This window comes from Panthera leo, chromosome D3 (genome assembly GCF_018350215.1).
Source record: "Panthera leo isolate Ple1 chromosome D3, P.leo_Ple1_pat1.1, whole genome shotgun sequence".
Classification (NCBI taxonomy): domain Eukaryota; kingdom Metazoa; phylum Chordata; class Mammalia; order Carnivora; family Felidae; genus Panthera; species Panthera leo.
The window spans coordinates 53,690,421-53,716,842 of record NC_056690.1 but is presented as its reverse complement, the minus strand read 5'-3'; the positions used below and the strand labels follow the sequence as shown (position 1 = coordinate 53,716,842).

Sequence of the window (26,422 nt, the reverse complement as noted above, 5' to 3'; positions counted from 1 at the left end):
GACGGTGAGATCTTGACCCAAACTGAAATCAAGAGTTAGATACTTAGCCGACTGAGCCACCCGGGTGCCTGACCTTTGTGTTTTCTTTCCTTTCCTTTTTTTTTTTTTTAATTTTTTAACGTTTATTTATTATTGAGAGATAGAGAGAGCATGAATGTGGGAGGGGCAGAGAGAGGGGGAGACACAGAATCCAAAGCAGGCTCCAGGCTCTGAGCTGTCAGCACAGAGCCTGATACAGGGCTTGAACTCACAAATCATGAGGTCATGACCTGAGCCGAAGTCGGACACTTAACTGACTGAGCCACCTGGGCGCCCCCTGACCTTTGTGTTTTCTTAAAATCAAATGTTTTGGAAATTAGTAATCTCAGAAATAGTTCTATGAAGGCAAATTTTTAATTTTTTTTTTAATGTATATTTCTGAGAAAGAGAGTGCAAGCGGGAGAAGGGCAGAGAGAGAGAGGGAGACACAGAATCTGAAGCAGGCTCCAAGCTCTGTGCTGTCAGCACAGAGCCCAACGCGGGGCTCAAAGTCACAGACTGCGAGGTCATGACCTGAGCTGAAGTCAGACCCTTAACCAACTGAGCTACCCAGGTGTCCCCTATGAAGGCAAATTTTTTGAGAGGACATGGGAGAATAGAAAAATTATTTTTCATTGATGATGCTTCAAGTTTTTGTAACTGTTGTTTTTGTTAAATGACATCCTAGACAAGACTGGTTTTAATAAATTAATTTTTATTACAGAGTAAGAATACTGATGGCTTACTTACTGTTTTTCTTTTTTCTCCAGCTCAAATATTTCATGTTTAGTAAGTTTCTGAACCAAAGAGTAAATGTGAACTGTCATTGTTAACTGCTTTTGCTAATTGCCTCAAGATTAGTTTCTTATGCAAGATCTCATATATAAAAGCAGTTTTCCATTATTTTAGTAACCTGTTTTATAGCTGTTAACCTCTTTTGATGCTTATGACTTTTTAGTTTTCTTAATGAGGTTGCAGAGAAAGTTAAGAGGTAGGATAGAGTATGAAGCCGCAGTGAGATGGAATGGAGAGGAGCAAGATTCAGCAGAATTGTTCATTGTGTTGATGTGTAACTTTGATATTGTCCATTTTTATGTTCATGGATTTCCTTATGTATGTAAATGACCTAAAAGCCATTGTCAAAAAAGTATTTGAGATTTAAAACCTTGAGTTATTTGGAAATGCTGGAGAAATTATTTTGTGTTTGCAGTGAAAATCTGTGAAATCAGATTTTTTAGCTTAGAAAATTTCCTCAAAGTTTATTTTAATAGGATAATATGTATCATTTAGTGATAAGTGATAATTACCTTAATATGGTTTACAAGGTATGTTGGTAGCATCATCTAGTGAAGCTGAACCTGTGGAACAGTTTTCAAAGTTATCACAAGAACAGCATCGAATTCAGCACAACAGTGACTATTCCTACCCCAAGTGGTTTATACCAAATACACTTAAATATTATGTACTTTTACATGATGTAAGTGCAGGAGATGAACAGAGGTAAGCTTTATTTTTTTAACTAAAAATGTTTCCCTGTTATATGATTAGATATTAGTTTGCATGTTTTATTTAAATTTTAGATGTATTTTTTTATCTAAGAAAGTAAAAATACTAATAAAACATTTAACTATACCTTTGTTATGTTCAACAGCTAAGTTATTTTATGTTTGATTTCATATGCTTATCCAAACTTTGCTTTCAATATATATCTGTTACTACAATCTTTGTACCAAAGTGCCTGCCATTTTACACTTGTAGGTCTTAGCTGTTATTTCTTACTTTCTCATTTTTTTTTCTTTTCTCAGTTTTCCTTTTAACTTTTCACTTCTTGACTTTTTTTAAGGGCATTTCTGTTTCCACTCTTTACCCTATTGTCACTTTGTATTTTTAGCCTTGATGTTTTCATAGTCTCAAAAACATGCAGACATTTCTTTATTTTCTCTACTCTTCTCCTCTTTCTTTCTTTCTTTCTTTCTTTCTTTCTTTCATTCTCTCTTTCTGTCTTCCTTCCTTCCTTCCTTCCTTCCTTCCTTCCTTCCTTTCTGTCTGTCTTTCTGTCTTTCCTTCTGAGAATGGGCACAGCGTGAGCGAAGGGCAGAGAGAGAGAGAAGCGGGCCTCACTTGGGACTCGAACTCACCTTGAAGCAGGGTTTTGTGCTCCCCTTATGCTCACCTGAAGTGGTGCTCGAGCTCACCCAAAGCGGGACTTGAACTCAGAAACTATGAGATCATGACTTGAGCTGAAGTCAGATGCTTAGTGACTGAGCCACCCAGGTGTCCCCAGACATTTCTTACATGTCCTTTAATATTCATTATTAGTGATTTGCCATAGTCCTTTTATCTTTGGAACAAATGATTAACTTATCTTTAAAAATATAGTAAGTTCTTAAAAAATAAGATAACATAAAAAGCAATTTTATTTTTATGATTTTGGAGTTTATTTTGACTTTTGATTTGGGATGTGGATCAAATTAATTTTTTGTTTAAAATTGTCAGTCTGATAAATCAGTGCCATTTAGGATATACAAATAATCATTTCTTGCCATTGTTTTGAGCACATATCATTATCTTTTAAATAAATTTTCCTTTTATGTATTTATTATTTTAATTAATTTATTTGAAAGATTTTATTTTTAAGTAGTCTCTACACCCAACTTGGGGCTTGAACTTACAACCCCAATGTCAAGAGTCGTATGCTCCACTGACTGAACTAGCTAGGCACCCCATAAATTTTCCTTTATAACCAAAGAACTTTTCTGAGGAATAATTAATATTTAGGATTTTTTTTGAAATCATAAACAGTCTGTAGCCTGTGGATGAAGTATACTATGTAAATAGAAATAATTTGAACTGGCTATTAAAATTAGTTTCTATCTATAGAATATGATATGTATCCTTCATATTGAAGGGTTGTAACTAGGATATTTAAGTGGTAATTCAGGTATTAGATCAGTGGTTCATATCTTTAGCAGTATCACTGGTAAAGTGAGCAGTTTATTTTATTGTACTTGAGTGTATATACACATACATATACTTATATCTGCTTGTATACATTTATAACTTTTATTAATCCAGCCTTAATTTTATAGTGTGTAAATATGATTTGGTAGTCTGGCAGGCATGTTACTTGTATAGTATTATCTTGCATTTATATATAATACAAAATTTTTTGTTCCCCCCCCACCCCCCCAGATGGCTGATTGACTTAAAAAGATACCATTTAAATTAGGTTAGCCCTATGTACTAAAATTTCAGTTTTCATTAGAATATGCTGTTTGCTTCCTAGGCTGTGTTATCACTTGAATTATTTTTTCACCTACCAGCTAGCATAGCTTAGTTAACTTAAACTATGGCAATAAAACTACTTTTTATTGCATCTAAGATGTAACTCATGGATTCAGCTATTATAAATTTTGCAAGAAAAAAGGGTTGATTTCATGTAATAAATAAGTCAGCTGCTCTTCTTGAGTTTTCTTTCCTTTTCTGTCTTTGAACTGTGTCCCTTTGAAGACAGCTAAGGGAAGGATAAACTGTAGCAGTGAAAGATGTTTTGTAAGTTTTGGGGTGCTATACTTTTCTGTTTCGGCGCTTACGTTTTTTGATAAATGTTTGTTTTCTCAGATGGAATTTCCAAAATCTTCTTCCCTAAAGCCTGGTACTTACAGTTGAAAGAGTTCTTGATCTAGAAGTTTGAAGCCATTCTTTGGAAATTTACAGTGCACATGAGTAAATGGAAGGCTTGGAGGTGGTCTGCTGGTTTTGTTTACTGTAGTTCAACTAGTTTGACCACCAGAATGGTCTCTTTGACCGTTGAAGCACATTTTGTTAACTCTGCTTTAAGGTGATATCCAAGCTAGCTAAATTTCAGTTAGGATCATGATCTTTGTTTTAATTTTTTTACTATTTTATACCTGATTTTCTGTTCTGCCTTTTTTGGGAATTATTTTTGCATTATTTTAATATCTGTTATTGCCTAAGGTATGCTCTCCATTTACTACAAACTTTTTTTCCATTTTTTATTTTAGAGCTGAATCAATTTATGAAGAAATGAAACAGAAATATGGAACTCAGGGTTGCTATTTACTTAAAATTAATTCTCGAACATCTAATCGAGCATCAGATGAACAGATACCAGATCCTTGGAGTCAGTATCTTCAGAAAAATAGTATTCAAAACCAGGTATATGTAAAAAACAACCATGAAGCAAACCACAAAAGCTGTATTTCAGTTTTATGACATAATGGCATCATTGTAGAATTTTTTAAGTCTTCATTTAACTAGTAGAATTGTTTATTTATTTTGTGGAATCTAGCTAGTTCTGATCTATCAGCATGTGAGCTCTTAATTCAGTGGTTTAAAACTGTTTTTAACTAACACATAATCCCTTATATGTATTCCATTCAGGTATATAATATCCGTATTAATTGATCTTTTCTTAAAAAAATGAAAAGTGAATTACATAAGAATTGAATGAGATTGGCTAGACATGTAGAGAATAGAAGTTTTTACTTGTACATATAATTCCTTATGAATGCTTACAGTCAATTCTTTATTATCCACATGCTCTGGGGTTGCCTTCCTTCATTTTCAACATGCTGTTCTTATGGCCACCTTTTGGAGCTCATACTTTTTAGGTGGGTGGGCTTTTTTCCCTAACTTTCCTTTGATTTCCTTTCCTTCTGAATTTTCAGGAAGTGTTATTTCTTCCTAATTTTCTCCTTTCTTAATCTAGAGTCCTAGTCTAATGTTAATTGCCTATTAGTTGAAGTGGGTAGGTATAAGGTTTCATGGTCTGTTGAACTTCTAAGATAGAATTGTATGCCACTTGGTAGTAGTCAAATGTGAAGTTCCCATGTTTAGTTCAGATAATCAGGAGTTGACTTTTCTGTGTGTGTGTGTAGAAGGGGGATTTTGTAAGTAAATGAAAATATAGTTGTGTTCTGTACATTTGAATTACATTGGGTACTCTGTGATATTCTTTTTAAAATAACAATTATAAAGTTTGTAATTTTTGATGTCTTAATATAAATATTGTTTAATAATCTGTTTGCCTTATTTTTCTATCTAATATATGGAATTTTTGGTCCAAATATAGTGTTATACTGATATTTACTCACTTTAAGAAAATGCTGGGAAAAAGTGAGAAAAAAGAAAAACCAGTTGCATATGAAGGAGTTTTATTAAAAAAAATGGTCTTTCAGGGCCACACTCAGAATAGGGGCAATATTGAAAAATGGAATTTATTATTATTTTTAGTGTTTATTTGAGAAAGGGTGTGTGAGCAAGCAGGGGACGGGCAGTGAGAGAGAGAGGGAGAGAGAGAATCCCAAGCAGGCTCCATACTGTCAGTGCTGAGCCCGATGTGGGGCTGAATCTTACAAACTGTGACATCATGACCTGAGCTGAAATTAAGAGTCAGATGTTTAACTAAGTGAGCCACCCAGGTGCCCCCCAAAAATGGAATTTAGAGTCCAATCATTCTAAGGAAGGGAAACATAAGTCAAATTGACCAGTTTGAGAACTTTTAAAGAAGACAGAGGTATCAGAAATTCTATAGCTAGATAGCCAGGATTGGAGGATAGCTTTTTTATTTTTTATTATTGTTTTTATTTTTTATTTTGAGAGAGCAAGCAAGGGAGAGGGGCAGAGAGCAAGAGAGAGAGAGAGAGACACTCTCAAGCAGGTTCTACATGGAGCCTGATGCAGGGCTCAATCCCATGACTGTGAGATTTTGACCTGAACCAAAATCAGTAGTCGGACGCTTAACAGATTGAGTCATCCAGGCACTCCTGGAGGATAGTTTTAAAGCTTATCAAACCTAACCCCTAATCTATTTTAATTTCCTTTACCTGTGAATAACCTCATCTAGTACTCTCTTCATGTCTGAACAGCTGGAGGATCAACCAAAAATTATGTCCCTTAGCTTATACTCCTTGGTCCTTTGGGACCAGTTTTTCATTAAGTCACCTTTCAAAATATAGAAGGATAGTTTTTGTGTCCCCTTCTGTATTTACCAGGCTAAATATAACCACTTTTTTCAACTCTTTCTTGAGTGGCAGTTTCTTGTCCTGATCGCTTTTATCTTATAAAGTACTAGTTTGTAATTTCCCTCAAAGCATGACACTCAGAATAATACCTCAAATTATTGCTCTCGCAGAGTAGTCTGGGTATTTTTAAGTTTGTTTTGTGACTGAGAAACCAGAGCCTTTGTACAAATAAACACTGCATGGGATATATTTCTAATGCACTGTGATATATTCAGAATTTACTCCAACCTGTTAACACATGTCCATAACCCAGGAAATTTCATACCATCCTCTTATTTTCCCCTGCCTGACTCTAGTAGTCCTTCTCTCTTGGCATTTATTTCTTACTTCAGACAACTCTGCAGGTATTCATGTACTTATTACATATAAACAGGTAAACTGAGGTAGAGATCATTTGAATTCAGAAGAATTAGGATAGTAGATTGAACGTGAAAGGGCGTTTAGGAATATAGTAGATGTGGATTAGAATGGTAAAATATATGAAAGAAATTAAGAATTTGGAGGACTAAAAAGAAAGTGTCTTGCTAAAACAAATAAATGAGGCTTATAGTCAGCAGAAAAACCACAGTTGTTGATGGATTTGGTGATATCTTAAACATGATTAATTAACTAACCGCTAATGCTTTTTTTATTTTATTTTGATAGGAATCATATGAAGATGGCCCTTGTACTATAACTTCAAATAAGAATTCTGATAGTAACTTGCTTTCATTGGATGGATTAGATAACGAAGTCAAAGGTCTTGATATACTTTCTCTAAGTTTCTCTTTTAGTTGAAAATCTGCACTGTTGTCAAAGCATGCTAATCTTCATAGATAAAAGATGGGGGAAATTTTCATAATAAAAATAAAATGGGCTTCTCCTTTGAAGAGTTTTTTGAGTCATTTGAGTTTGACGTTTTTTGACATTTAAAAATTTGTTTACCGAGAGTAATATATACTATTTCTTTTAAAAATTTTTTAGGAGGCAAGGGGAAAGATACTGTGTGCAGCATTAATTATTCCCAAAGTTGACATGATTTTGAGAGCTTTATTTCTGTATTTTAAATTACAGTTGTTTTCTTTTAATTTTTTTTTTTTTAACTTTTATTTATTTTTGAGACAGAGAGAGACAGAGCATGAATGGGGGAGGGTCAGAGTGAGAGGGAGACACAGAATCTGAAACAGGCTCCAGGCTCTGAGCGGTCAGCACAGAGCTTGATGTGGGGCTTGAACTCACGGACTGCGAGATCATGACCTGAGCTGAAGTCAGGCGCTTAACTGACTGAGCCACCCAGGCGCCCCTAAATTACAGTTTTTGATGGTGATAGTTCTACAAATGTTTTTTAAAATTTTTTAATGTTTAATTTTGAGAGAGAGAGTGCACGAGCAGAGGAGGGTGGAGAGAGAGGGAGACACAGAATCCAAAGTAGGCTCTAGGCTCTGAGCTGTCTGCACAGAGCTTGACACGGGACTCAAACTTACAAACCTTGAGATTATGACCTGAGCCGAAGTCAGATGCTCGACAGACTGAGCTACCCAGGCGTCCCTCTAAAATTGTTTTGTTAAAATTTTTGTTATTGCTTAGTTGTGTTATTTAAATTTATTCGTTATATTATTTTAACACTGTAATTTTCTTCATTTATTTATATGAATCTAATTTTTTTTAAGTTTGAGAGAAAGAGCATATGCATTCACATGCCAGCCAGGGGTGGGGAGAGGGAGGCGCAGAGAGAGAGGTGGGAGAGAATCCCAAGCAGGCTCTGTGCTGTCCAAACCCTGAGATCATGCCCTGAGTCGAAATGAAGAATTGGATGCTTAACTGACTGGGCCACCCAGGCTCCCCTATTTAAAATCTTTAAATTGCTATTACATGTAACAAATATTAACTCAAGTCCTGTAGTTTTAGGAGGGAAAATGTTAATGTTATTGTATCTTAGACTTCTGAGATATACAGAAAGATGAAGGGTTCCAACATTCTTTTTTTTTTTCTTTAGCAGTATGGTAGTAATATCACAATTTTCTGTTGCATTCTGAAAGTAAAAGAAAGATCTGTTTTTCAGTAGATGGCTTACCAAATAACTTTAGAGCTCACCCACTTCAGTTGGATTCATCCAGTGACGCTTCTAACAGCATTGATGGCCCAGATCATGTAAAATCTGCTTCATCATTACATGAAACAAAGAAAGCAAATACTGGAATTATTCATGGTGCATGTTTAACCCTTACTGATCATGATAGAATTCGACAGTTTATACAAGAGTTCACTTTTCGGGGCCTTTTGCCACATATAGAGAAAACAATTCGGCAATTAAATGATCAGGTAAGATTTAATTGTTCGGATTAGTACTTTTAAATTTTCAGTAAAGAGTAAATTTGGGAATATAGTAGTATAAGTTATTTAAAGTACTTGAAGTTGTTTTGTTTTTTTTTTTAAGATAGACTAATGCCAGTATTTATTGGCATCACTGTCAGTGATGAAATTCTCTTAAATCCTAGAAGATACTTATTTACATTAGTGATTTTGCCAGCATATTGGACAATTTTCTTTAAATCAGTGTTGTTAAAATGAATATTTGCTCACTGTTAAAGCTTTTTAGTTATTTAGAATATATTGTATATAAAAGTAAAATACTAAATCTCATATTTGTAACGTATACTCTTTTTTTTGGTAGCTAATATCAAGAAAAGGTTTAAGTCGATCTCTATTTTCTGCAACTAAAAAATGGTTTAGTGGCAGTAAAGTTCCAGAAAAAAGCATTAATGAGCTGAAAAATACATCTGGATTGCTGTGAGTAAAATATTATTGTTTTTGTTTTTCCTCTGTTTAACTCTGATTGGTGTGTGACTGTGTGATGTCCTGCAAAAAATGATCTCTTTAGTTTTTTAGTTTCATATTGGTTAAAACTTCAGTAGATAAGAACAGTGACTATAAGTTAATTATATTAAAAAATGTTTTTAAACCATTAGGGAATTGGGTATCTAAAAATAAATAACAATGGAGAAAGTCCCTTACTTTGGGTTTCTTTCCCTATTTGTAAAAAGATGGAATTAGAACAAATATTCATTAATAACTCATCTAAATATTGTGGTCTAGTGGTTCTGAGCCATGGCATATATCTAGAAAATTTTGTTTCAAGGGAAAATAAAGTTCATTTTGGGTTTTTATGTTTTTTGTGGTTGTATATAGTGAGTTACCTAGAATTGACCATTTGCCTCATAATTTGACCATGGAAAAATTTCTTGCCTCTTGTTGAGAAGTTCTCAGTATAGGGCTATAAATTATATAAATATAAATGCTTCCAAATGTCTTTGAGAAATGACAGTCTCCCACTGGAGACAGAATTCTTGTTGAATCAGATTAGTTTTCCTAATATTTTAGACTCAGTTGTCTAGCTTGTTAGACATTTTATAATATTTGATGGTTCAGGGGTTATAAATTACAAATTCCTTTCTTAATTCATTTTATATTTATAGGTATCCGCCGGAAGCACCAGAGCTTCAAATCCGAAAAATGGCTGACTTATGCTTTTTGGTGCAGCATTATGATTTGGCTTATAGTTGCTATCATACTGCAAAGAAAGATTTTCTTAATGATCAAGCAATGCTTTATGCAGCTGGTGCATTGGTTGGTATTCTGTAATATTACAATTTCTTATTTCTACTGTCATAAATGATTTAGAAATCTCTCTTTATGAAATGGAAAACAAAAAACCTAGAGATAAAGTTGTACTCAAAGAGGACATAATGCTTTATGGGTTTTGAATTAGTTTATGCTGAATTGATGGATTTTCCTCAAACTGGTTTAAACGTGGTCAGATATAATGGTTGATGTCTTAGCTTTGTCTAGTACCTAATTTTTGTGCATGCTTTCAAAATTTAATTTGAGTTTCTGTTATTATATTGAGTAAATTTTTTTTAGCAGATGCTTTTAGATCTACTGAAAAATATTTTAAAATTGCTTAAATGTTTTTTTCTGATGTAAGACTATACATTGGTTAAGAACATGTACTTTGGTGTGAGACAAACTGTCATCTTAGGCATGTATTGAACATCTCTAAGCCTCAGTTTTTTCGCCTGTATAGTGTGAACCCTTACGGCATAGGGTTGGATGAAGAGGTATAAGGGCATGTGATGTGCCTAGCACACTGCCTTGTATGTTATAAGCTGTCAGTAAGCATCAGCTATGTTAGTTTTTATAATTGATATGTAAACCTTGGTGTGTCAGAGATTTATTTTGAAAGGGAGAGAGAGTGAGCATGAGCAGGGGAGGGGCAGAGAGAGAGAGAATCCCAAGCAGGCTGTCAGTGCAGAACCAGATGCGGGGCTCAGACCCACAAATTGCGAGATCATGACCTGAGCCGAAACCCAGAGTCGGACGCTTAACTGACTGAGCCACCCAGGCATCCCCAGAGAGAATTTAATATACTTGTTGCCTTATAACATTTTCATGTTCTTTTAAAGTTGTCGTATGTATATGCGTAATTTGCTTTCTGTGTGTAGAAAAGAGTAAAATCAGCACTGTTGCATTCTACATAATCACTTTAAAAGTATGTAAGCTTGTAAACAAAGTGCGAAGAACAAAAAAGTATGAGAATAAATATTTCATTGGGAATTATCATGTAGGTGCTTGTTAGTAATTGCCACTTATTTTGCATTTATTTTAATATTATGTGTGTATAAAACTAAAATAGGCAAGTTAAAAATGTAAAGCTAAAATTGCAAAATTATATTACTTTTCCTTTTCACTTCTGTAATTTTAAATGTTTACTTTTGAGAGAGAGAGCATGAGCAGAGAGGTGCAGAGAGAGAGAGGGACAGAGGATCTGCAGCGGGCTCTGCATTGACAGCAGAGAGCCTGATGTGGGGCTCAAACTCATGAACTCTGAGATCATGACCTGAGTGAAGTTGGATGCTAAACCGACTGAGCTACCCAGGTGCCCTTGTAATGTTAAAAAAAACATTTTTTTTTAAGTTTCTTTATTTCTGAGAGAGAGAGAGAGAGAGTGCGAGCATGAGCGGGAGAGGAGCAGAGAGAGGGAGACACAGAATCCAAAGCAGGCTCCAGGCTCTGAGCTGTCAGCACAGAGCCTGACGCAGGGCTCGAATTAGCAAACTGCGAGATCATGACCTGAGCCAAAGTCGGACGCTTAACCGATGGAGCCACCCAGGCACCCCTTTTTAAAAAAAAAAAAAAAAAAAAAAAAAAAAAAAAAAAAATTTTAAAGTTTCTTTATTTCTGAGAGAGCGAAAAAAATATTTATTTATTTTGAGAGAGAGAGAGAGAGGGAAAGAGAGAGAGAGAGAGAGAGAGAGAGAGAGAATTCCAACCAGGCTCTGTGCTGACAGTGCAGGCTCAATTCCATGAACTGTGAGATCATGACCTGAGCCAAAATCATGAGTCAGATGCTTAATTGACTGATCCACCCAGGTGCCCCTTCCTGTAATATTTTTAATGAAAAACATCTAACTTTTGAAAACCTTGTTCAGGAACTTAAAATATGCTATCTTTATAAATTGAAGTGTTTGAAAACTTACATGAATTGTCCTTGGCCAGACATTCTGTAATCTTTTATTATAGTCATCTAAAATGACGACTATATGGATATGAAATAATAAATAATGTTATTTCATAAATATAACATATTTATGAATTGATAAAATTTTACATTATGTACTTGCTAATGCATTGCTTGTATTTAGGTAGGTCTTTATAAAGGTATGGCAAAAAAATGTCAGTGGTTTTATGGTGTGTAAGCTTTTTCATTTTTATCTATAATCTGATAAATACTGTATTTAAGCCATTTAGGTGGTGGTATTAATAGCAACTATATGAGAAAAAACAGTTTAGCAATGGAAAATAAAGGTATATCTGCTATAACATAATATATGTATACCTGAAAATCCTTGTCTATAAAACTGTCCTAAAAATAATAGGCCATGGAGAAAAATAGGGTCGGGAAGTCTTCTCAAAACCTATGTATGTATCTTTGAAAACAAAGTACAAATAAGAACACAAAATTTATACCTTGAGAGATGATATATGTAATCTAGTGAGGCTGCTCCATCATGCCTAGAAGTTACTTAAAGGCATTAAAAAACACACACACACAAAACCAGTATATCAGTACTGGCTGGGAGAAGAAGAGCTCCTAATCCGTTATGGTGCCATGATGGGGAGCGTGGAGGGAAGTGAAGCTGTCTTGAGCCAAGAACTGTGCATTTACACTGGGCATGTACTTCTCTAGAGAGAGAGTCAGTGAGCACCAAAACTCAGGCATTCGTTTTCTGTAAAATACAGATAAAGGGAGCTCCTGCTTGTGCAACAGCTGAGCTTAGGGCTTGCTCCTTTCGTGCTGAAGGTTATAATTTTATATTTGCTATTTTTGATCCCCTTGCCCAAGAAAAATTGTTTATAAATGAATACAAATTTTATTTGTGTTGATACCACTTTCCTATTTACCATTCACATATTTAGCTAATTGATAAGGTCAAAATATGTTGTAGTAGAACAGACTATATTGCTTGCCTTTTTAGCTGAAAATTGTAGAAGGTATTTAGTTATGCTATCTTTAAAATTAAGTATCATAGCAAAACCAGTAATAGGAATTCTTAATACTGTTTTTTTGTAGTTCAGTTATATAACTACCTTAACTAACTGAAGGGTAAGTAGATCACTGTGGTTCTTGATGAAAATTTTTGTAAAAAGTATTGATCTGTTATTGATGACTATAAGAAATGATTTAATGGTTTGATATAATAGCTGGGGGTGATCATTCTGAATGTTCTCACCAGATCTGTAAAAATTATGTCGGTTTTGTTTGAATGTATATTGATTTAATACTTGCAGAATTAGAAAATAACTTAGAATTTGGGGGCATATTTTTCTCACAGGATTTTTTCTTAGTACCCTTTAATATATGTAATATATATTGTTTGTATGTAGTAAATAGGTATTTTGTACAATATAGTATTATACCATATGTTCAATGCATATTTGCTTTTTTGTATAATATAGAAGCATATGTGTATTCATTACATTAGTTAAAATATAAAGTAGTTAAGAAACCATGTTTCAGAGCTGTAGTATACTTTGTCACATGGGTATAATGCTTTTTCTTTAAGTTTATTTATATTTAGAGAGAGGGAGGGAGAGAGAGAGAGACAGAGAGAGAGACAGAGAAAGAGAGAGAACAGGGGAGGGGCAGAGAAAGAAGAGGGAGAATCCCAAGCAGGCTCTGCACTGTCAGTGCAAAGCCCTACGTGGGGCTCAAACTCACAAACCGAGATCATGACCTGAGCTAAAATCAAGAGTCAGACACTTAACCTAATTGACTGAGCCACCCAGGTGCCCCTGGATATAATGTATTTTCATTCAGCTTTTTCAGTAAATTTTGGAGCAAACACTGCTGGGTACTGAGGATGGAAAGACATTCTGAAACAGATACATTTTATATTGTCATGAAACCTATAGTCTGTCACGTTAAAGGTTTTAGTTATTCTCTGATTTTTAGGTAATTATTTGTATTTTTTTCTATTTTAAAAGTTGCAGATAAATACATATGTTCATCCTAAAAGTGTTGGCATTAACAGTTTTCCTTCCCAATTTATGAAGGTTTCATTTATTTTTAGTTTTTATTAAAACTTGGTCTATAAAAGGACATAGGATATTTTACTAAGAAAGCCAAAACCCATATTTGGATCATCATTTCTAAATTCATTAGGACTATTGTATATTTTTTGCATTATTAACTGAAAGCATACACATTGACAATAGATTGGCTTTTAAAAATGAAATACAAAGATCTAGAAAACTGACAGTAATTTAAGTCTAAGAAATAAGGTCTTTGTGCCTTTTGTATGGTATAGGATATACATTAGAGTGTGTAAATAGCTGAAAATATATATAGTTCAAGTTGTTGAGAGCTCTCTTCGCCTGTTCTGATGCCAGTAATTAGAAAGAGACGTGCTTTATTTTGTCTTGCTTTATATGGTCTTATCATTGGTCTGTTTCCTCATTGAGGAATAGGGAAAAACAGAGAGGAAGTGGTAGCAGAATCTTAAGCTAGGTGTACTTGGTAGTTGTATATATACACCATAATTCAAAATGCTTCTCAGGTCTTCTTGAAAATCTCATTTAAATTCTGAATGACAGACTTTGGTATTTGACTGTAGAATTGAAAAACAAAAAGCATATAAATATATTTTTCAAGCCTGCATTAACCCATGAAATTTCTATATCCTACATAAAAAGCCCCAGCAAACTTCAGTCCAATTTTTAGGTTTCCAAATGCTAAACTATAAGAATATTCCTCTTTTTGAAATAGTATAAATATCTTTTTCTTTAGGAAATGGCAGCAGTGTCAGCTTTCCTTCAGCCAGGAGCGCCTAGGCCATACCCTGCGCATTACATGGATACAGCAATCCAGACATACAGGGATATCTGCAAGTAGGTGACTAGAATGTTTATGTTCTGTCCATTTAGAGGTAAATTTAACACTTACATCATTATTAGATGTAAATGGTTCTTTGTTTTTCAGGCTTTAAACTTAAACAAGCTCCCAAATCAACTCAGTATACTCAGATAAGATGAGGTGATTTTTTTAAAAGTCCGTGTTTTCTTACATCCCTTATTTTCCTCTTTTGTTTGGATTTGTGGTTAAGAATTTGTTACATGTAAAATTGGGGTTATATGTTACATTGGATGATTTTATTGTGAGGATAGCTCTAACCTAAACTATTGTTAAGCCAGGGGTTAGCCATTTTGAATTTTTCTTGTTAAATAGGCAGAACACAGAGAATTAAATAGTAGTCCAGGGAAGAAAATGAGAAGTGTTTTCTTCACACATAATGAGTTCTCTTGGAACTCTATAGTAGTTAGAACTCACCACCTGTAAGGAGACTATGAACCGGTGCAGAAAGTGTTCAGAGGAGGTTTCGTAGTATTTTTAAAGAATGAATCTAGAAGAAAGGTAGTGGGGATTTGACAGCCATGAATATATTTCAGGAATTGTGATTGGCAGGAATAATGTTTTGGTTGAACATCACTGGTGAAAGGAAATGGAGCCTTGGCTAGGTTAGAAGGTGTACATGAAAAGGTGTTTTGAGAGACATTGGTGTGGGGGGGCCTTCACTCTCACTTATTATTGTTATTCTTAAGCTGTAGTTAAGATTTATGTATTAGCAATGGAGAGTTCCTGAATATTCACATAGAACCTTGACATAATAAAAGTGATTTTTCAGGAAGATTGATCTGACTGTTCTATGTAGAATGAATGGGTTGGAAGACAGATAAAGAGGCAGTCTTGTCTCTTATAATGTTGTTTAAGGATTAGTAATAGCAGTGTGTTTTTTAGTGTTTTAACAGCACTAATAAGCATTAACTTTTTTGTGTGTGCCCAGCATTTGCCACTATGCCAAAGTAATTTACATGCTCATTGAATCTTTACAACAAATCTGTGAAATGGTGGTTACTATCATTATCCTCACTTATAGATTAGAAGAATGAAACTTAGAGTTTAACTTGCTCTAGGGCCGCAGCTAATAAGTGGTGGAGCCAATTTTGGATCCCACCTCTTACCTTTTACAGTCTGTTCGAAACTATATTTAAAAAAAAAAACAAAAAAACATATATATGTATATGTTTGGAGAGTCTGGCAGGAGATATGCCCTGTGTGAAGGAGGACACATTGAAGGATTGTGAAAAGGTGAGGTTCAGAAGGTAGAAGAACTAGGAGAGTGAGGTGTCATAGAAACTAGAGTAGTAAAAAACTTTCAAGAAGTTTGAATATTCTTTCTCTGAGAAGATTTTCTTGTTTTCACAAGGTACATAGCTTTCGGTGAGAGGCACATGGAATGATGCAAAAGAGAAGGCATAATACCTAGTGACTCAGATAGCCAGATATGTCTGGCAATCCAATTTTGTCCTCCTGTTTGCAATAGACTATCATCTTTTTCTAAGTCTACACTTATTGTTTTGCAAAAAATTTACTTTATAATCTTCATTTTAAGTTATCATAATTGATAAGATTTATCATCAATTTAATATATATTTTGGGATAAATGAGAAACACTACATTCATTATACATGTGCATTTTAAGAAGCTCCCTGATCTCAGAAATATTAAAATGTAAATAAATTTTCTTAAAGTACAGGAAATGCAATATTACTTTTACAATGCTCTCCTCTTAGAATACCATGCTTCACCTTTTAACTGATGAGATCCTGTTTATCCTTAAAAGATTTTCTTAAATATTCTTTTATGATGCCATCCATTCCCTTTCTCTCCCCAAATCATAGTAAATATCAAGTATTCCCTGTTGGTTATCTATGACTGAGATCATGATGTGAGCTGAAATCAAGAGCTGGATGCTTAACTGACTAAGCCACCCAGGTGTCCATTACCTGTTTTATACCACTTTCCTTTTTTAGTTAGGGATTGTGTCATGGAAATACTTGAGTTCGTAGCACTTCCAATGCCTGAACCAAATGATTTTTTAAAAAATTATTTATTTAAAAAATGTAGATATTTTTGTTAAAAATTCAAAATTTTGGCTATTCTGACAGGTGTGAGGAGATATCTCATTGCGATTTTGATTTGCATTTCCCTGGTGATGAGTGATGTTGAGCATCTTTTCATGTGTCTTTTGGCCATCTGGATGTCTTCTTTGGAGAAATGTTCATGTCTCCTGCCCATTTTTTAATTGGATTGATGCTTAATTGTATTTGGTGTTGAGTTATATATGTTCTTTATATATTTTAGGTACTAATCCTTTATCAGGTCATTTGCAAATATCTTCTTCCATTCAGTAGATTGTTTTTTAGTGTGGTTGGTTTCCTTTGCTGTACAGAAGCTTTTTATTTTGATGTAGTCTCAATATTGTATTTTTGCTTTTGTTTCCCTTGCCTTGGGAGATATCTACAAAGATGTTCCTGTGGCCAGTGTCAGAGAAGTTACTGCCTATGCTCTCTTCTTGGATTTTTATAGTTTCAGGACTTACATTTAGGTCCTTAATCCATTTTGAGTTTATTTTTGTGTGTGGTATAAGAAAGTGGTCCAGTTTCAATCTTTTGCAGGTAGTTGTTCAATTTTCCCAATACCATTTGTTGAAGAGACTTTTTCCCATTGCATATTCGTGCCTCGTTTATCAAAGATTCGTTGACCATGTAATTGTGAGTTTATTTCTGGGCTTTCTGTTGTGTTCCAGTGATCCATGTGTCTGTTTTTGTGCCAGTGCCATACTGTTTTGATTACTACAGCTTTATTTTTTTTTTCAGTCTTTCTTTCTTTCTTTCTTTCTTTCTTATTTATTTATTTATTTATTTATTTATTTATTTATTTAGAGAGGGAGTGAGTGTGAGTTGGGGAGGGACAGAGAGAGGGAGAGAGTGAATCCCAAACAGGCTCTGCGCTGACAGTGCGTAGTGCAACATGGGACTTGAACACATGAACCGTGAGATCATGACCTGAGCCGAGATCAAGAGTCAGACACTTAACCGACTGAGTCACCCAGGCTGCAGCCACCCTGATTACTGCAGCTTTATAATAAAACTTGAACTCTGGAATTGTGATATCTCCAGTTTTATTCCTCTTTATTCAAGCTTGCTTTGGCTATTCAGGTTCTGTTCCATATAAATTTTAGGATTATTTATTCCAGTTCTATGAAAAATGCTGTGGGTATTTTGAAAGGGATTGCATTAAATCTGTAGATTGATTTGGATAGTATAGACATTTTAACAGTATTTGTTCTTTCAATCCATGAGTATGGATTGTCTTTTCGTTTGTTTGTGTTGTCTTCACTTTCTTTCATCAGTGTTTTACAGTTTTTAGAATACAGGTCTTTTATCTCTCTGGGTAAGTTTATTCCTAGGTATTTTATTATTTTTGTGACAGTTGTAAATGGATTTTTTTTTTATTTGTCTTTCTGCTATTTCATTATTGGTGTATAGAAATGCAGTGGATTTATATCCTGCAACTGTACTGAATTCATTCATCGTTCTAGTAGTTTTTTTGTGGAGTCTTTCAGGTTTTCTATGTATAGTATCATGTCATCTGCAAATAGTGAAAGTTTTACTTCTTCCTTGCCTATTTGGATGCCCTTTATTCCTTTTTGTTGTGTGAGTGTTGAGGTTAGGACTTCCACTGCTGTGTTGAATAAAGGTGGTGAGAGTGGACATCCTTGTATTGTTCCTGACCTTAGGAAAAAAACTCATACACTGAGTGTGATGTTTGCTGTTGGTTTTCATATAAGGACTTTATTATGTTGAGGTATGTTCCTCTAAACTTACTTTGTTTGAGGGTTTTTATCGTGACTGGATGTTTTACTTTGTCAGATGCTTGTTCTGCATCTATTGAAATGATCACATGGTTTTTATACCTTTTGTTGATGTGATGTATCACATTGATTGATTTGCAAATATGAACACAAATGATTAAAGAAAAAAATTTTTTTGTAACGTTTATTATGGAGAGACAGAGAGACACAGAGCATGAGCAGGGGAGGGGCCAAGAGATGGAGAGACACAGAATCTGAAGCAGGCTCAAGACTCTGAGCTGTCAGCACAGAGCCTGACGTGGGGCTCGAACTCACAAGCTGCGAGATGACCTGAGCCGAACTCAGACGCTCAACCGACTGAGCCACTCAGGCACCCCCAAAATGATTTTTTTAAATGTTGCTTGAATAAACAAATTAATCAAATCTTGGACTTGGTAGCGTTGTAACCTAATAACTGACCACATGGAGAACATAGGTGAGGAATCAAACAAAAATAAGTAAAACAATAGTGTAAGATGTAAGAGTGTTTATAAAGTTTACTTAAAACTCGTTAAGAAATGAGCATATTTAAGGGGTGCCTGGGTGGCTCAGTAGGTTAAGCATTGGACTTCGGCTCAGGTCATGATGTCATGGTTTGTGAGTTCTGGCCCCACATGGGGCTGTGTGCTGATGGTGTGTAGCCTGCTTGGAATTCTCTGTCTTCCTCTCTCTCTCTCTGCCCCCCTCCCACTCTCTTTCTCTCTCTCTCAAAATCAATATACTTAAAAAAAAAGAAGAGAGCATATTATATATGAGTAGATGTTACTAATTAGGAGTTAGTCTTTTGTGTTCATTAAAATAACCTTAGATGTTTATAAATACCTAAGAAAACATGATTTGTAGTAAGCTTAAGGCAGATAACTTTTGGAAGTAGAAAATTGTATTTTTAAAATATCACTGTTCAGAATGACCTTCAAGTTAGTAATCTGTGCAATTTTAAGGCCAATTTTGATATAAGGATTAGAAAATTAAAATAAAAAACTTTGCTATTTCCCAGCAGAAGCATTCCATCTTATAATTTCATAGTAAGAATATTTTAATTTATTATTATTTTTTTTTAGAGACAGAGAAGGAGGGGCAGAGTGTGAGGGATAGAGAGAATCTTAAAAGCAGGCTCCACGCCTGCTGCAGAGGCCAACACAGGGCTCAATTTCATGACTATGAGATTATAACCTGAGCCGAAATCAAGGGTCAGACGCCTAACCAACGGAGCCACTCATACGCCTCTATTTTATTATTTTTAATAATGATATTTTATTATTTTTAATTATTGATGATAGTAGTCCATGACGAAAAATCAGCTGATTGTGTGTTTTTACAAAGATTTTGCTTAAGAATCAATTAGGCATCACTGCCCCTCGTGTTATCTCCAATTGAAATATCTCAATGGTACTACTAGATGGAAAACACTTAAGTATTCCCAGAAGTAGCCGTAAATTAAAACACACATAACCACAGTTTGCAATGAGGAAAGAGAAAGAAATATGGTGAAATGTATGTATTCTTTTGTGTTCATAGCAAGTTTTATTTGTTAACCAGCAGCTGGTTCAAATATACCATTTAGGTTCTAGTGTTTTGTGTATAGAAAATGTGACTTTGCACTGTATTCTTACCATGAAATTATATGATGATCAAAAGTTTTGAATACTTATGAGAATTCTTTGAAGTTTTCTTTTTAACCTTTTGGTAAGTGGAAAACAAGAACATGGATTTCTTTTTACTCAAAAACTAGAATTGGAACTTTTATTTAACACATGGTTACTATGATGTATTAAGATATTATTGTAGTGCTAATTATATTTTTCTTGTCTTTTTTTCTTTAGGAATATGGTATTGGCTGAAAGATGTGTATTGCTTAGTGCTGAAATCTTAAAAAGCCAAAGCAAATATTCAGAGGCCGCAGCTCTCCTAATACGGTTGACCAGTGAGGTACTGAAAATGTATTTACTTTAATAACACTTTATAAATTTTAAAAAGTATGTCTTTTTTCTTGAAAGGGTGTGCAAAACATAAAAGTAGAGGGGAATTTCCTTTTGGGAATTTACACTATGCTACTTTAGCTATTTGTTGAATTAATTTTAAATGTGATATTTCATAAATATTTTGAGAATTTATTTTATTTCTAAATTTTAAGTCTATGCTATTATTAACCACAAACATATATTGTCCATCTTCTGTGAATTAGATTCTGACTTATGTATTACTATTTATTTATTTAGATTATTTTTCTTTTAAAATTTTTTACTTTGAGTATAGCTGACATACAATGTTACATTAATTTCAGATATACAACACAGGATTCAACTTCTCTATACATTATACTGTGCTCACCACAAGTGTAGTTACCATCTGTCACATACAGCACTATTACAGTATCATTGACTATTCCCTATGATATGACTTATTCCATAACTGGAAGCCTGTATCGCCCATCCCTTTTGATCCATTTTTGCCCATTTCCCCAACCCTTTCCCTCTGGCAGCCATCAATTTGTTCTCTGTATTTATAGCTCTGATTCTGCTTTTTATTTATTCATTTGTTTTAAGTTTCTACATATGAATGAAGTTATATGGTATTTGATTTTCTCAGTCTGACTTTTTTCACTTCACATAATATCCTCTAGGTCCATCTATATGTTGTTGCAGATGGCAAGAGTTCATTCTTTTTTATGGCTGTGTAATATTCCCTTTTGTATATAAGTATCCATTTGTCTACTAGTGGACGCTTGGGTTGCTTCCGTACCTTAGCTGTTGTAAAGCTGCAATAAACAAGGGGTGCATATATCCTTTCAAATTAGTGTTTTTGTATTCTTTGGGAAAATAAATACCCAGTAGTGTGATTAGTGGATCATAGGGTAGTTCCATTTTTAACTTTCTGAGGAACTCCATATTATTTTCCGCAGTGGCTGTACCAGTTTGCATTCTCAACAGTGCACAAGGTTTCCCTTTTTTCCACATCCTCACCAACACTTGTTGTTTCTTGTGTTATTGAGTTTAACCATTCTGACAGGTGATGTCTCGTTGTAATTGTGATTTGCATTTCCTTAATGATGAGTGATGTTGAGTATCATTTCAAGTATCTGTTGACCATCTGTATGTCTTCTTTGGATAAATGTCTGTTCAGGTCCTCTACACCACTTTCAATGGGATTGTTTATTTTTTAATGTTGAGTTAGTGTAAGTTCTTTATATATTTTGGCTATTATCCTCTTATTGGTTATATTATTTGCAGATATCTTCTCCCATTCAGTAGCTTGCCTTTTTGTTGACAGTTTTTTCACTGTGCAAAACTTTTTATTTTGATAACAGTCCCAATAGTTTATTTTTGCTTTTGTTTCCCTTGCCCTATACAAAAAAAGAGACATATCTAGAAAAACCTTGTCATGGTCGATGACAGAGAAATTACTGCATTCTCTTCTAGGATTTTTATGGTTTCAGATCTCACATTTAGGTCTTTAATCTATTTTGAGTTTATTTTTGAGTGGTGTAAAGAAAGTGGTCCAGTTTCATTCTTTTTGCATGTAGCTGTCCAGTTTTCCCAGCAGCATTTATTTAAGAGACTTTTCCCCATTGTATTTTATTGCCTCCTTTATCATAGATTAAATAGATAGATCATTGATCATATAAGGATGGCTTTTATTTTGGAGATGTCTATTCTATTCCATTGGTCTGTATATCTCATTTTTGTGCCAGTACCGTGCTGTTTTGATTTTTAAAGCTTTGTAGTGTATCTTGAAATCTGGGATTGTGATACCTCCAGCTTTGTTCTTTTTTCTCAAGATTGCTTTGGCTATTCAGGGTCTTCTGTGGTTCCACAAATTTTAGTATTGTTTGTTCTATTTCTGTGAAAAATGCTATTGGTGTTTTGATGGGAATTGCATTGAATCTGTAGATTGCTTTGGGAAGTATGGTAATTTTAACAACAGTAATTCTTCCAGTATATGAGCATGGATTAACTTTCCATTCGTTTGTGTCATCTTCAGTTTCTTTCATCAGTATTTTACAGTTTTCAGAGTACAGGTCTTTCACCTCTTTGGTTAAGTTTATTCCTAGGTATTTTATTCTTTTTGGTGCAGTTGTAAATGGAATTGTTTTCTTATGTATAACAATATTTAAAGCAACATACATGTGCATCATTCTCATATACAGTTGATACTTAAAATGAGTAATCACTGAGGACTTTTTAATCTTGTTTTCACTAGTATGAACTTTTAAAAACAATAATCTTAAGCACTGAAAATAATCTATATTATGAATATTTCAAAAGACAGAAAAAGTAATCCATTTATAGTTGCTGGTGAAGGTTTACAACAGATATTATTAAGTCGCATTGACTCCTGGCTTGTAAAGTACAATGGTAGTGATTTTGTGAGTATGGTTAAAGATAGGCTTTTTTTTTAGATGAATGCTTAAGAGCAAAAGAACAAAATCAAGCACCTCCTTTGTTTGCCTTTTAAACGTTAATATACCCTATGGTTTTAATCCTTGGACTGCTGTACTTTTTACTCTACACATTTTTGGGTGTGGTCAGTTCTTAGTGATGATTTTTACTCTTAAATCTGTCTTCAACACTGATCTCTTTGAGGTTTATAGATTTGTAATGCCAGCTGCCTTTTAGACTTACCTACTTGGATGTTTCTAAAACACCTTAAGTTAACATATCTAAACACAGAAACCTTCTTACCTTGTTGATCATGATTTAAAATTATGGTATAACCATCTAGCTCCTTGTTTGCTCAGCACAGAAACTGAGAGGTGCCTGTATTCTCCTGTCCTATCACTAATCCAGTTGGGTGTTTTTTGTTTTTGTTATTTTCTTTCCGTATCTCCAAATAATATACTCCCTCTACTTTAAGTCCTTCCTACTGCTGTCTTGGTTCATGTCCTTGATGTCCTTCTGGACTGTGGCCCTTTTCCTCTTTGTTCACCTTGTCTACAAGTCCTTATATCAGTCTTGTCCTAAAGATAGTTATCTGCAGTGCCCCAGGTTATCCTGTGTCTCTATCCTCCCCTCTCATATAATGCTGGAAGACCTGACTTGTCATGTAATACTGGAAATCATATTTAAGTTCCTGAGGGTAGGGAACTGTGTTGTCTTCTACATTTTTGTCTTTTGTGCCTAGCACTGGCCTTGGCACATGGTATATAATTTACCTGTATTTGTTGAGCTGAACCATTAATTACTCTAAAAAGGTTAACTAATTAGGTTAAGGGATGATATTAACGATGTTGAGTAATTGATATTGCATTGACAACTGATCAATATGAATAGTTGCTAGACATAAATTATTTGGTAGAGCTGAACATGTAGACGCTTGAGGGCGATGATGTTCTGTATTGTAATAAATAATCTTAATGTGGGTTTGAATATGTTGCTGTTTTTCAGTCTAGGAATTATCAGTGAATATAAAGGGAATTTATGCTTTAGGAGCTTGAATAAAAATTATCTAGCGAAAATTCTTCTGGCTTTATTTTTTGGACTGCAAATTTATGGGCAAGTGGATCTTACTATTGTTATGCCCTGGGATTCTCAGGATGACAGAGCAAACCCAGCTAATGATATAATATGCCACATTTACCACCACACAGGACAGCGTGTCTGAATTTGGTACTTAAGATATGATGCTTTTCTTCTACTTATGTCTTTGTTTCTGTGCTGAACATTTATTCTGGTCTTAATAGCCCCTTTGTCTGTTACTGCATTTAAACACAGTAAATCAGTTTTTTGTTTTTTTGTTTTTTTGTTTTTTTACTATCTGGGATAGTTAATAGTTTTTACAAGGTTCTTCACCTTGGCAGGAACTGTTCCTGTGGTAAACTCATCAGCTTATAGCACCTTTCCTACTAACTTCATAGTTACCCAAAGAAAAAATCTGAAAGCCATCCTTGAGATTTGATTCCTTTAAGTTTGTGCCACCAGTACCTGTATCAGTTCTGTAGTATCAGATATTTTTTTCTTAGTTCCTTATGGAGCGTATGTAATAGACTTGTTCATATCATAGATGTGAACTACCACTGAAATAAAATTTTATTCAATTCATTCAAAGCCTCTGCTTTCTAGATAAAACTGTCACTCTGTGAAATCCTTTCATTTTTCTTCCATCAACACTGATGGCAGTTGTGATTCTTTGCGGGGCTATTTTTTTGGTTTCAGGGGAATGTTTTTTCTCCTTTAGGTGTCACTGTAAGCGATAGGGACTACTAAAGAACAAAGTTGCAGTGAGTCATGAGTGTAGGGCATTCAGCACAGCAGACTGATTCTTTTTCAGACAACTGCCATACTGGATTCAAGAGTCAAATTTTGCTTCAACTAAATTAATAATATGCCATGGACTTCCAGGTCTCTTCTAAATTGGTCAGCCCTTGAGTATTAATTTTGACTGTGCTGAGGGTTTACTGTCCTGGTCTCAATTGGGTTATACATTAGAATCATTTACATACCATCAAAGATTCTAAGGCGTGTTCCTTATCTTAATCAAAATGTCCAGGATTGCTGCCCTTCCAAGTTTTTGAGTTTAATGAAGCCTCATAGGCAATTAAAAAACATATATATGTATTTATGCTGTATGTTTGTATGTGCCAGCGTGTGTTCACTTGCACATTACTAGGTATAGACTTAATTTATAGCACTTAAAAAAACCTGTGAAATACTATTGAGAAGCCTAAATAAAATTCTGAAATAGAAGAAGTAATTAGAGGGAATTGCTTTTCCAGATATTAAAATGTTACAAAGCTACAGAAATTGAAACTTTTTACAGTGATAAAAAGAGACAGAGTAATGGAATAGAATGAGAATTTAAATACAACATATGATTAGGTATCATTAAAACTAGTGGGGAATGTTAGGTTATTCACCAAATAGTATTGTGACATCTAACTGTTTGAGGTTGGATTCCTGTCTTACTTGTTACATGATAATATAATTATAGCTTGATTAAGTTATAATATAGAAAAACAACCTAACAGAATATGTAGGAAAACATTTTTTTTTTAATCTAGGAATGATACCATCCTTTCTTAGTTTGATGCAGTATTTTGAAGCTATAAAGGCAAAAGATAGTATGCTTGACTACTAAATAAACTCTTTCATGTAAAAACTGGGAAATATTAATGCAAATGTATGACAAAGACCTAATATTGATTAAGCATACAAAGGGCTTTTAGAAACCCCATAATCACAAAAACCCATTCACAAAAAGAGTATAAATGGGTAATTCACAGAAAAAATACAAAGATCCTTAAACGTATGAAAAGATTACCAGCCTTACTAGTCAATGTATGTTGAGCAAAGTGGTTTTTTTTTTTTTTTTAATTAAAGAGGTAAAAAAAAACTTAAATGATTTTTGGCTGAGTGGAATAGAAAACATACACTCATTCTCTGTTGAGATGACTATATGTTGGTATTACTTTTTTTTGTAGTAGTTTGGTTCTGTTGGCTAGAATTTGAACTATATACATAGCTTTCATTAACTAACCAGTTCTACTTCCGGAAATGTGTCTAATAAAAATGTATAATTACTCAAAAATGATTTTGTAAAGATGTTTATCAAAGTATTTTTTTGTAGTAACAAAATTCTGAAGCAATATTAAATCAGTTGGACACTGTATTAATAAAATTATGGTGTATTTATATAACAGGATACAATGTAGCTTTAAAAGAAATAAGAGATGTAGGTGTCTTGGAAAAATGTCCGTGATATTATTGTAAGTCAAAAAACGAGATAAAGAATATTCTGTATAATACCATTTATGTATAAAAAAGTATTGCATTTTTAGAAAACTATGTATTACATAAAAACAAATATGGAGCGAGAGAAATGACAAACACCAACACCAAGCTGGTAACTGTGTAGGTACCTCTGGAAAGTCAGATGAGGCATGGGGTAGGAAAGAAAGATGTTCACTTTTTTTTTTTTTCTGAACATTTATTCTTTTAGAAAAAAGTATTTTTAAAGAAAACATTTTCCTAAAAAATAAAAAAAGTATACTCCCTAGCTGCCTTAAGTAATTCTGATGTAAACCCTTGGATAAGAACTGCTTGTTAATTGTACGTTCCTGATTTTCCC

The 26,422-nt window shown here is 34.0% G+C and overlaps 1 protein-coding gene across 2 annotated transcripts in view; it reads left to right on the top strand.

Moving 5' to 3' along the window:
• TRAPPC8 (trafficking protein particle complex subunit 8) overlaps positions 1 to 26,422 on the top strand; it is an 83,584-nt gene that overhangs the window by 13,035 nt on the left and 44,127 nt on the right. The window contains exons 4-11 of one of the 2 annotated variants that reach the window (XM_042911493.1): positions 1,344 to 1,518; positions 4,044 to 4,197; positions 6,711 to 6,804; positions 8,107 to 8,366; positions 8,719 to 8,834; positions 9,521 to 9,671; positions 14,392 to 14,492; positions 20,182 to 20,287. In XM_042911493.1, coding sequence (XP_042767427.1) covers positions 1,344 to 1,518; positions 4,044 to 4,197; positions 6,711 to 6,804; positions 8,107 to 8,366; positions 8,719 to 8,834; positions 9,521 to 9,671; positions 14,392 to 14,492; positions 20,182 to 20,287 — 1,157 coding nt within the window. The remainder of the gene's footprint in view (positions 1 to 1,343; positions 1,519 to 4,043; positions 4,198 to 6,710; positions 6,805 to 8,106; positions 8,367 to 8,718; positions 8,835 to 9,520; positions 9,672 to 14,391; positions 14,493 to 20,181; positions 20,288 to 26,422) is intronic. The other variant, XM_042911494.1, reaches the window with a different exon arrangement.